Source organism: Meles meles, chromosome 1, assembly GCF_922984935.1.
Source record: "Meles meles chromosome 1, mMelMel3.1 paternal haplotype, whole genome shotgun sequence".
Taxonomy (NCBI): Eukaryota; Metazoa; Chordata; class Mammalia; order Carnivora; family Mustelidae; genus Meles; species Meles meles.
The window spans coordinates 144,064,145-144,077,093 of NC_060066.1; the positions used below are offsets into that span (position 1 = coordinate 144,064,145).

Sequence of the window (12,949 nt, forward strand, 5' to 3'; positions counted from 1 at the left end):
CAGTTTTATTTTTTTATTTAATAATTTTGGCTCATTTCTTTTTGAAATAGGTGAAAACAGTCAGAGAAACAATGTGCAGTCCCCTTAGTACTTTTGTAGGGAAAAATTTCTTTATAAATTTGTGTATTATAGTTGTGTCAAATTTCTTTCCTTGGACTTCTTTTGGATTTGTTGTATTGTTTTATTTATTTTATTTTTTATTTCAGGGAATTCCAGGATTCACTGGTAATATTGGTGCACGTGGTTACCCTGGTAGGCAGGTGAGGTAACTATATTTATACTTCTCCTTTATGTTCTTTTTCATTAATGCATTGTATGCTCTGATTTTCAAGGCTAATGTTCAAATAATAATTATTTTATTTCTATTAAAAAATGAATTACTCATGGCAAATAATTTCAAAATTAAAATTATAAAAATCCTTAAAAAATGTTACTGTAGAAACTTTTGGTTAAAATGGGAGTGGGGTTTTTAAATACGTATGATGTGATACAGTGGAAACTTCAAAATTAAAATGCCCAAGGGTCTAATAAGATTTTAAAACAATTCCGCTACTAATTTTACAATACTACCACTCACTGTAATTAAGTAATGGTAAAAGTTAAGACTGTATAACAAGCATTATTTTTTAATAGAGTTATAAAAATGTGAGGCACAGTTTGGCAATGTATACCACTACCGAATACTTTTATCTGAAACGAATTCAAGTCTTTCTATACAGTTTTGAAAATTCATTCTAAACATTTCGTATTTATTTTCCTCTCATTTATAACTTTATCTATTCCATATAGGCTAACAATAGGACAAATTTTCTTTCTGAGGTTTTCGTGACTTGAAGACTTACTCTTGAAATTAATTACTCATTTAGTATACTAGAAAACTACAGTTATAATATCTTTTTAATTCTCAAGGATGAGGGAAATGAAAATGCCAAAAAAAGTAACAAAATTCCATATTTTAGGTCTTTAAAAATTCTTGAAGAATAATGTGTATTAGAATCTTACCACCAAGTGATAATTTGTGTTGTCTGAAACATATATAAATACAAGCATATGGACATTGATCTGAAATTAAAAATGTGTTGATTTTTTTAAATTATGGGAATATATTTTAGATGAGTTAGAAGTATTTTAAAAGAACATGGTTTTCCAATGAGAAATAGATTAAGATTTATTTTTTGTATCTTATAATGTGTGTTAATTTACTTTGCTTAGATATCTAAAACACATTTTTGCATAGATTATATATAATACCTCTTTTGATTCTGAAATTCTAAAAAATCCTTGAACTTATATAATCTTAATTATACTTAGCTTTGAATTTTATACTTGTGACAATGACACCTCTTTATATGCCTATTTTATTTTATTTATCAACAGTGCTTTCAGAATACTGTAGTATGATAATGATGTTTTTTGTTCACACTAGGGTTTAGCTGGACCAGAAGGTAACCCAGGCCGTAAAGGTGTACGAGTAAGTAAGCATTTTTATCATTTTGTAAGTATGCTTGCATAAAAGTCAAATGCAGAATGTAAAATAGATATCATTTTCATACTTCCATAGGAAGTTTGAATGTAATGCCACGTTAGCCTGAAAAGAAATACATTTGTTTAATAGATACATTCACTGTTAACGGCCACAGAAAGCAGTCTTATAGCAGTAGGTTTTACCTCATTCTTTTCTATTACTTTCTGGCTGCTAGCATAATGTCTGTTATGTTAGAATGGATTCTATCAACATTGGTAGTATAATTTATGTATGAACATATATAGACATAAGAAATCATTATAAAAAACATGAGGCAAAAATCATATTAATTTCAAGGCTGAGATAATATGATATAAAAACTATATGGAGTAAAAAAGATTTTATCTACAAAGAAGGAAATAAGCTTATCATATCAAGAATATACCATTGCACTTTAAACCACTAAAGAGTTTAGTCACTTTTAATCATTAAGGGGGTGAAAAAAATTCCTGTGATATCTTATGTAGTGTGCTACAAATTAAAATCAAAGGTAGTCTAGAAAAAATTAGAAAAAGTAAACTGGAATTTTTGTTTTTAAAATGCTCTACTTCTAATAGCAAGTTATCTCCAGAATCTACATCTATGCCTTATATTATCTAAAATCCTTTTTTAGGGGCGCCTAGGAGGCTCAGTTGGTTAAATATCTGATTCTTGATTTCAGCTTAGGTCATGATCTCAGGGTGGTGAGATGGAGCCTGCTGAAGATTCTTTCTCTTCCTCTCCCTCTGCCCCATCCCTCTCTCTCTCTTAAAAAATACAGATAAATAAAAAATGAAATACCTTTTTCAAATAAAGCATAAAGTATTTAAACAGTATGTGCTATAACGATGCCTTAGATTTTTAAAATTTCTAAGTGATACTTTCATATGTATTTTCTTTTTTATTTTGCTATCAATCCTGTGAAGTAATTTTACAGATGAGAAAATAGCAAGCCAAGGAATTTACACAAGTTGGCAAAGTCCTATCTGGCCAAAGAACCAAAATCTTCTCACCTCTAGTTATGTACTCTTTCCTCTATCCTATACTGTCTCTACCCTTCTATTAAGTAAGAATATAGTGGGAAAAAGTCATGTATTTTTTTTTTTATTAGAAACTGTACCAAAAGCACATATTTACTTGGATCTGGGAAGTAGATAATAGTGGTCAAGAACCTGGGCTTTGGAGTTAGACAGGCCTGCTTTTTTCCCCTTCATTTAAAAAATCTTATTAGATAGTGGCAGCGAAACTTACCTTTAAGGTAGTTACAATATCTTCCAGAGCTTAACATTCTTAAACCATAGTGTCTAGCATAGACAATCCATTTTCTATGAAAACTTTATCATTTTATTGGAATTTTGGAGTCTTTTCTGTGCATGAACTCAGAAATCCAAGACATGTTATTTGGTACCATGCAGTTTTCCCTTACTGTATTTTCTCATCTTGCTTCAGTGATTCCCAGAACTTTTCTAAGTTCTTTTTTATACCATTATATTGTATAACCTTATGTACTGCATTATACATCCTTTTGTTGCTTTTTTCCTCACTTGTATAGAAACCATTGTCTGGGTTGTAACCGTTTTTAGGATGTGTTTTTAGATTTTGACAGCCAGCTTCATAAAAGCAGTTAAAAAATAACAAATATAATTTATTTTCTGATTGATTCAATTGATTTAATTCTTTAATTTTCCTTTGGGAATAGAGGGGGATTCAGGAAGGCCAGTTCTATAGTCTTCACATTCACAGAGGGTCTCAAATGTAGACTTTTTTTTAAGTTGTTTTTTTTTTTTCTTTGACAGAGAGAGAGATCACAAGTAGGCAGAGAGGCAGGCAGAGGGCGGGGGTGGGGGGAGTAGGCTCCCTGCTGAGCAGAGAGCCTGATGCGGGGCTCCATCCCTCTGAGATCATGACCTGAGCTGAAGGCACTGAGCCACCCAGGTGGCTATTTTTGAAGTTAACTTTTAACGTTAACTTCAAATCCACATTTGATTAAAAAGATAAAAATTACAAAAAAACACTGACAGGATTATAAGATGTTTTTCATTTGATTTGTGTCCCATATGCTATCCACTGTAAATTAATATTTTTATAAATCATGTTGGTAAATGATCTTTTGACTGGCAACATTATTTGATTCCATTTTTTGGTGTTATTACTTCTATGTGCATTTTTTTTTCTTAAGATTTTATTTATTTGAGACAGAAAGAGAAAGTTCAAGCATGAGTGAGGGTGGGGGGGTGCAAAAGGAGAAGTAGAAGCAGACTTTTCGCTGAAAACGGAGCTGGAGGTGGGGCTTGATCCCAGGACCCCAGGATCATGACCTGAGCCATAGGTAAATGCTTAACTGACTGAACCACCTAGGTCCTCCGATATTACTTTTATGTTAAATGTATATTTTGTAACCCTCTTTTGGCATTTCTTTGTGTAATTATATGCTCAGTGCCTCAAAAAGTAGAAGTGTGTAGGGCCTCTTCTGACTTTTTAGTGGCCCTACTGATGACACAAAATTGCATCTAACTGGATATACAACCTTCAGTCTAAAATTAAAAAGCATATATGTTATTATTTTTTTATTGTTCTTGTTTCATTACACATTAAACTCTAGTTTAGGGGTAGTGCCTGAGAATGACCACAACCCCATGTGATTTCGTAGTGGGTGCTGCTGGCTTTTTATTTCTGTTAGCATGAGCATAATAATTATTAAGAAACCTTTATGAAACACTTGTGTGATCACTCATTAAAATCTTTAATTGTAAAATGTCTTTGCACCCTAGTCAGGCTATGTTGAGTAGAGGTCTTTCTTTTGAGGTCTCAGCTGATGAGTGCAGCGATAAGTGTGTGCCAGTTAGGCTGTCTATTCTTTTTATTTATAAGCAAAAATTCAGTTGTATATGTTCTACAAAACATATACAAAACAAACAAGCAAAACAAAAGTTAAGGCTTTTTAAACTTGAGGCTAACTGTAGCTGGTGATTCTGAAAATACATATACCTTGTCATCATAATCCTAAATGTTTTGATATGTTTTTGGATGCTTCATTTTACAAGAAACTTTTCACATCCTCCACATGCTTGGCTTTTAAGCAAACAAATTATAATGCTTTACTTACTATTTAAGTAGAAGGAAACTAGTTTTCTCTTTTTAAAAATTTTTTCCTTGTTCATACAAACTGTGGAACGTAGGGAATTTTAAAGGTATTTTTCTTTGTCAAAGGAAAGTGCTGCTCTCACCAAGGCAACACCCAACTAGCTTTCACTCAGAGATTAAATCCCTCCCAAGGTTCTTATTCCAGGCAAAACAGAAATGATTCCTGAGATATTTACTTAAGAAAAAAAAATGTAAAATCTACATAACATAAAAATTTCCATTTTATCCATTTTGAAGAGTACAGTTTAAGGGTCTTAGTCTGGGCTGCTGTATAGAAATACTATAGACTGGACGGTTTAAATGACAAATTTTGTGTCTCACAGTTCTGGAGTCTGAGAAGTTCAAGATCAAGGCACCAGCAGATCCTGTATCTGATGATGGCCCACTTCATGGGCTGTAGACAGTTGCCTTCCTACTGTATCTTCACATAGCTGAAATAGCAGTCACCTCTAATCCCATTCATGAGGGCTCTACTCTCAAGACCTAACTACTTCCCAAAGGGCCCACCTCGAATACTGACACACTGGGGACTTGTTCAACATATTAATTCAGTCCATAGCAGGAGGCATGAAGTACATTCACATTGTTGTACAGCTATCACTACCATTCACATCTAGAACTTTCCATCTTCCCAGACTGAAACTCCATACCCTTTAAAAAGTAACTCCTCATTCTCAGTTCCTCCCAACTTTATGCAACCATTCTACTTTCTGTCTTGATTTCAAGGTTATGAGTTCGAGCCCCATACTGGGCTTTGCAGTGGGTGTGGAGCCTACTTAAAAAACAAAACAAAACAAAAAAACATCTATTCTGATGATGTGTAAGTCAGTTGAAAGTGCTTGGCAGTGTTGCATTGACAGTTCGAACTGGGGTATCCTGGACCAACGCTGTTTTAGTAATTTTCTTTGGATTTGCTTACAGTTTTTCTTTTATATATATGAATGGATTTTCTTTATTTTTATTTTTCTTTCTTTTTTAAATTTAAATTCAATTAATTAACATTTAGTGTATTATTAGTTTCGGAGGTAGAGTCCAGTGATTCATCAGCTTATTTAATGCCCCATGCTCATTACATCACATGGCCTCCTTAATGTCCATCACCCAGTTACCCTATCCCCATCCACCTCTCTTCCAGCAACCCTGTTTGTTTCCTATGATTAGGAGTCTCATGGTTTTCTCCCTCTCTGATTACATCTTGTTTTATTTTTTCCTCCCTTCCCTTATGATCCTCTGTTTTTTTTCCTTAAATTACACATATGAGTGAAATCATATGATAATTATCTTTCTCTGACTTATTTTACTTAGCATAACACCCTCTAATTCTGTCCACATCATTGCAAATGGCAAAATTTCTTTCTTTCTTCTTCTTCTTTTTTTAATGGTGTTCTACATAGTGGGCACTTAAGTAATGGTTTTTGAATCAGTGATCTAGGCTCATATTACTTCAAATTTGGACCATCAAAAGAACCTTCTAACAGGTTTTCTTACATTCATTGTTTCTTGTCTCAGATGTATTCTATATCTCATAATATCTATAATCATAGATAGATATCTTAGATATCATAGATCTATATCTCAGATGTGTTCTATATCTATATCTATATATTCTTGTCTCAGATGTATTCTATATCTATATCTATATCAGATGTATTCTATATCTCAGATGTATATCTATATCTATATGTCAACAGATTAATATTTGGGAAAGACAAATTAACCTCAAGGCACTATGACATTCCCTCAAGGCAGGAGCTTTCAGTTGTCTAAAACATAAAGTCTAAAATTCTTATCTTGAAATTTAAAGGTCTCCTTAACCTAGTGTCCAAACTATCATACACTTTCTTTTAAATTGATGAAGATATTATTATTTGCCACAGAGATGTAACTTTATCCTAACATTAAGTACAGTTGCATTGTTATTTACCCCCTGTTGTCAGGCCAGTTGGAATCTTCTTTAGGATACAATGCATCTTTGCTCTTCTCCAAAGCATTTACGGGTATAATGTTATCTGTTACCATTTATTACCATTTACAAACACTTTGTGAAGTTCTCTTTTTCCAATTCCTATAACTGTTCTGCTTGGAGTTTCCTTTTCTCTCTCTCTCTCTCTCTTTTTTAAAGATTTTATTTACTTATTTGACAGAGAGACACAGCAAGAGAGGGAACACAAGCAGGGGGACTGGGAGAAGAGAGATGCAGGCTGCAATGCGGGTCTCCATCCCAGGACTCTGGGATCCTGACCTGAGCTGACTGAGCCGCCCAGGCACCCCTGGAGTTTCCTTTCTCCATCCTCTGCTTGGAGGACTCTACCTACTCTATATGCCTATCTCAAGTGCCAGTCTCTTATTAAGTCTTTTTTTATTGCCTTTACCTCCTGCCACGTTGGAATGAATTTCCTCTTCCTCTGTACTAAGTATCTTTTGATACTTCCATTCTGCCTTATATCTTAGTTAATTATATATTTTCTTTCCACTATAAAATTCAACAAAGAAAAGGATTTGGTCTTGATTTTCATGGGTCACTGTCTTAAGTTATGGTCCCTACTTTTTTTTTTTTTAAATGAAAAGATTGATGTGTAATTTCTGGAAGGAAGGTGATAAAGCAAGAAGAAGTTATTTATTCTGTTAAGCTTTAATGTTTCATATTATTATGAAAAAAATTATAATCTCTACTTGGAATTACTTGCAGAGTAAGTATTCAAATGAAATAATATAAAGATTATGTGCTTACTTTAAGGGTTTCATTGGCTCTCCTGGAGAAGTAGGACAACTAGGACCTGAAGGAGAAAGAGTAAGTCCATTTCCTTCAAATATTATTTCTAAAGTGATATGCTAATGATAGTATTAGACAGGTCATCTTACAGAGTAAAGCAAGCCAGCTTTAAGAAAAATCACCTACCAGAAATATAATTAAACTCTATGGAATTTTACTGAATTTTATTTTAAGGAATTAAGATGATACAAATGTATACAGTTAGCTATTTTAAATTTAATTTTTAAAAAACTGAAATATTAAAATAACAAAATTATATCTTATAATTCATTAATCTTTAAGCATAAACTCTTGACAGGTCTTAAATTTTACAGTATAACACACAGTAATTAATTCACCCGCAGAAGATATATTTTTTGTTTAATTTAATAACAGAAGGTAGTTCATAAATGTAGGTATGAGAAAGGTACTTTTGAGTAAAGACAGGATCTTTGCAAAATGGTTGTTATGTTAAAGCAGTTAATCAAATTAGGTACAGAGTTCTGGCATTCCAACTTCATCATGTCTGATTTTCAGTGTTGTATGCAATTCATTGGTTTCTATTTGTATTCCTTCATTTTACTGCCAGTATTCAATGAAAAAATAGAATCAAACAATATTAGGTTTGAAAATAGTCATATTCAGAATTTAGCATTTAACACTATTACTGTAGGTATGCTATTCAAACCAGAATTTTCATTTCTGGAAACTGATTTTTGCAAGTGAAAGTAAATCAGATTATTCTCTTTGCTGGGTGAATTTTTCAAATGCATAGTGTGAGTGAATTATATCACATTTTCCTTGTAATCACTTGTGAATTTCCTGACAGAGAAGAAATATTCAAAGTTTAAATGTGCTCTACTGACAATCAAAATGTCCAGTCTTCTTTGATGAGATGAGGTGAAGATTTTCCTTTGTTGAATATAAAAGTCATTTCTTTCACTTGCAGAAATATCTTCAGTGTGATCCCACAACTAAGCTACTTAATTGCCATGTGACACAGCACACTTACAGATCATGTTCCCAATCTGTCAAGCAAAGAATTGCACTGCTTCTCATTGACAAAAGGAATATATACAATTTACATTGTTATTACTCTGCTGCTCATGACATAGTACTTTCCTGACCTTATTTCTAGTTAATGATGTAATAAATAAAGCAAAATTATATGTCCTTGAAAATGTTATCATCTTGGATTTAAGGATCCCATCACTGACTATCATTAGATACATGCCTGTAATCATGATCATTAGTTTTGACCAGTCTAAGTGAAAATATAAAGACCTGTCTCAAATCATAAATGTAAGACCATTTTGTGATATTTTGGCTGTCATGGGTAACATGTCCTAATATTATTTGGCTACTTCAAATTTTTGATTAAAACTGTGAATAATAGAGCTAACTGGGTATTTTTATTATGTTATAAAATGTATACATGCAGAGAAGAGATAAGAAGCATAGAGAAGAACAAAGAGAGTATAATGCTAATCACTCCTGGAAAAAAAATAGAAAAATTCCTTCCTGGGAGTCAGTAATATACATATGTGTAAATATATGACAAAGTGCTTATATAATTTTATCTGTAATATCCTTAGGTTCCCTGCTGAGATTTAGTGGAGCTACTAAAGTTATAAAAATTAATTACCTTATTTTTTGAAAAAAGGTTTTCTATATTACATAAAGATGTATAAAGTCTTAATGAAATGATTCCTATTGCTCACGCATACATACTCTTTTGATAAGACATTAGATAAGTATTTATCAAACACTGTTTAATTGAAAGCATATGGATTACTTCAACTAATGGCATCTTCTAACTTATCTGTATATACTCTCAATCCCAAGCTATATAGATCTGGCAGATTTCTTAGTCTTTAAGGCTTCTGAGTGATTCTAAGTCTCAGTGTGATTCTATCACTGAAATATTTTGTACTGTAAGTAACAGAAAACCCCAACTCAAACTGGCTTAAAAATGAGGAAATTTTTAATAATGATGGCAATGATAATAGCAAACAGTTTACTGAATTGTTATATATGCATGCACTGTGCAAATATTTTATATGAATTAACTCCTTTAATGTTCACAAAACCCAGTGAGATAGGTACTATTATTATTATTCTCATTACAGATGAAAAAATGGAGGCATACAGAGAGAAAGACTTGTCTAAGACTATATACATGTAATAAGAGCAGAGCCAGGATTTGAACGCAGATGTTCAGCTCCAAAGCTCAAGTGTTTAAATATTATGCCCCACTGCTTCCTGTAGGACCAGAAATCTATAGGTTAGGCTGGATCTAGGCACAATATGATCTTGAGCACAGTGATACCTTCTCTCTGCCTTGCCTTGCCCAATGTTGGCTTGACAAAAGCAGGTTTCCCATACAGTTGCAGAATTGCCAGTGTGAGGGCTAAACGTGCTTTCGTTTATGCCCAGCCAGAGAGATAGGAAAACAGATGAGGTGATTGTCCCTTAGATTTTGCAAAAGTAAGAACTTCCTGTTTTTCTGGTTGTGTCAACTTTGGTTGTGTGCCTACTTCTGGACAAATAACTATCACCAGAGAAATGTCAGGATCCCATTTAGAAGTACAGATAGGATGTGTTCCAGAAAAAATTCAGGTTGCTGTTATGAAGAAAAGGAGACACTTTAGTTAAATTAGTATATTGAAGCTTTTCTGAATGTTATACTAGTTTAAAGAACAATTCATTTTTCTCTTCATCATACTTCGTTAATTGATGTTTGAGAAGGAAAAAAAGGTCTATAACATCTAACTCATTCATTTATTCAACAAATGTTGATTTTTTACTTTTATATATTCTAGGGTGTTCCTGGTCTCCGGGGAAAGAGGGGTCTTAAGGGAAGACAGGTAATTCAACTTTGTTTTCTGAGGTTCAGTTCAGAGAAATATAATCTAATTATGTGGATATTTCTCACCTTTACAAATAGAACTGTAGTTGTCCTTGTTGTCCACAACTATCTCATTCAACAGAATTTCATTTTTGCTACCTTGTCTATCAAATAATACCTGAGATTTTGAAGGAAATTTTAGATTAAAAAATAATGAAATTTAATGTTCCTAACCCATTTAATAGACCAGTAGAAAGGACCTTTATCCCTATGACAAGGAACTAAAATGTCACAGAAAATACATAAACAGTTTAAAACACTAATGATAGCACTATTCACCCTCATGTTTTACACGATTTCAAAATTCCTGCTTCAGGTCTTAGCTCAGAGACTAGTTCCCTACAGCTTCTTCTATTTTCAGGTTTAAGAAGATGAAAGGAAGTGAATTTTGCCAGATAAAATAATACTTTCAGAGATGAGAGGAAATTTTGACATCATCCAATACCCCCATCATTCAACAAATGAGAAAACTGTGGTTCAGGGGAGCATCCTCATGTTCTCCTCACATAACCCTAGCCACCTCCATGTCACTTGTGTTGTTCTGACAGCGATCCACAGGTCTTTATTAGGATAACACTTTTTGTGCTTACACGGTTTTCTAGTCTATGAGAAGGAAATTGAGTTTTTCATATCAGCTTTTCTAAAATTTTGGTGTATGTAAGTAAAACCTTGATGATAATTATAAAAGGTTTCAAACCTCACCAGAATATTCATATCCTTTTAAAGCTTTTTATTCTTGTGCTTTGCAGGATTTCTTGAAGGTAGATTAGAATAGGTAAGAATGTCACCATTATATAGGTGGGGGAGAATGAGGCTCAGTCATGTTTAGAGATTTGCTCAGAATCCCATAGAAAATGGTGGTTAAATCAAGAATTGATCTCGGCTCCTCTGAATATAAATTCAGGAGTCTTTTTTTACTCTCTCAGTATTTGTGCTCTCTGCTACTCACACAGCTTACAAGAGCATGATTAATGTTTTCGTGACATTTGGCCAAAATATGATAAAATTATTTCTAAGTTTCACTTTAAAAATTTCAGTTTACTGGGGCACCTGGGTGGCTCAGTGGGTTAAAGCCTCTGCCTTCAGCTCAGGTCATGGACCCAGGGTCCTGGGATTCAGCCCCGCATTGGGCTCTCTGCTCAGCAGGGACCCTGCCTCCTCTCTCTCTGCCTTTCTGCCTACTTGTGACCTCTGTCTGTTAAATAAAAATAAATAAAATCTAAAAAAAAAAAAAAAAAAATTCAGTTTACTAATATAAACTTACCAAACTGTCAGGAAATTAAAAATAAGCCAACCATTTTGTTTTCTTACATTTATATTCAACTTTAAAGCTAATCTTCTAGCATTTCTAACCACAGAAACTGCCACCATCACCATCTGCATTTTTAATTCTTAAGCACTCTGATAAATATTTTGTATGCCATCTCATTTAATTACACTGCCTTATGCTGCAAAATGTTATCTTACTTCCTTTTGCTTAAGCCCTCATACACATATCCCAACAAAAATGCCTCTCTTATTACCATATACAAATATTTAATCTAAATATGCAGATGTGGGTTGTCTCAAAATTGACAATAGGTGAAATTTATCTTCTTTATTTTTATCTTCTCCATTCTTTGTCTTTTTTCCCCCAGTCCTCCTCCTTTCAAAGTATGACATCAGTAAAAGAATGAATAAAGTTACTTATGGTATTATATAAATTATTTCTAATGCTTCAACTGTTACGTTACCCAGTAGTAATTTCAACTGTTACGTTACCCAGTAGTAATTATATTTTAAGTGTAGTTTAAGACAAAAATAAATAATCTGCAATGGTGGAATCTTAGGCATTGTTGAAAAAATAGAGTATTTTCCCAAAGCTCCCGTGATATATCACTTACATAGCTACACAGCTATCACTTATGTAGCCATATAGGTATGGCTGTTTTTATATAGATATTAACTTTATCTTGGAAATGTATAGGTAATTTCCAGTTTCCTGCTCCATCATGAACTCCAATTATCCATGGAAATTTACAGATAACATCTAGTTTTTTACTCCCCAGAGAATTATAAAATTATCCAACAGATGCTATTGAATTCAAAAGAGGAGTTCAAGAAAGCTGTAGAAAAACATGAATGAATGATTACTGGGTTGATTACACTGTTCTTTACATTACAAAATTTGTAAAGTTTTATTGCTTTAAAAACATATGCCCTTCTCACAGATTTAGATCCTTAGGAAAATTATATTTGAAAAACATATGTATCTCATTTTTCCTAAATAGTGTTTATAGTAGAAATTCTGTCTGGTACTGTAATATGTCATGTATGCTATATGTACTTTTGTTTTTAACCACAAAATGATTTGGCCATGTTTATGTGGAAATCACAGTACTTAAAGTTAGATACGGTTACAGCCACAAGTCAATAAGCCAAGGCTGACCTCAGACACTGTTCTTAGAATAGTTTCTTATGTATAAATGTTCCTCTGTGTTCTGTTAATTATAAGTAAAGTCATCTTCAAATAGCTTTGACATGAAGTTAGGGCAAAAGTGCTAGCATGGGATATTATACATTATGGGACACTTATATTTCAATTTAGATGATTAAAATTCCAGGAGAAGAATGATTACTATTTACTGTTTTAATAACAGTA

At 32.9% G+C, this 12,949-nt stretch overlaps 1 protein-coding gene across 1 annotated transcript in view; it reads left to right on the top strand.

Annotated features, from left to right (window-relative positions):
- COL24A1 (collagen type XXIV alpha 1 chain) overlaps window positions 1-12,949 on the top strand; it is a 395,306-nt gene that overhangs the window by 84,597 nt on the left and 297,760 nt on the right. The window contains exons 10-13 of the mRNA XM_045980771.1: window positions 207-260; window positions 1,427-1,471; window positions 7,386-7,439; window positions 10,223-10,267. Coding sequence (XP_045836727.1) covers window positions 207-260; window positions 1,427-1,471; window positions 7,386-7,439; window positions 10,223-10,267 — 198 coding nt within the window. The remainder of the gene's footprint in view (window positions 1-206; window positions 261-1,426; window positions 1,472-7,385; window positions 7,440-10,222; window positions 10,268-12,949) is intronic.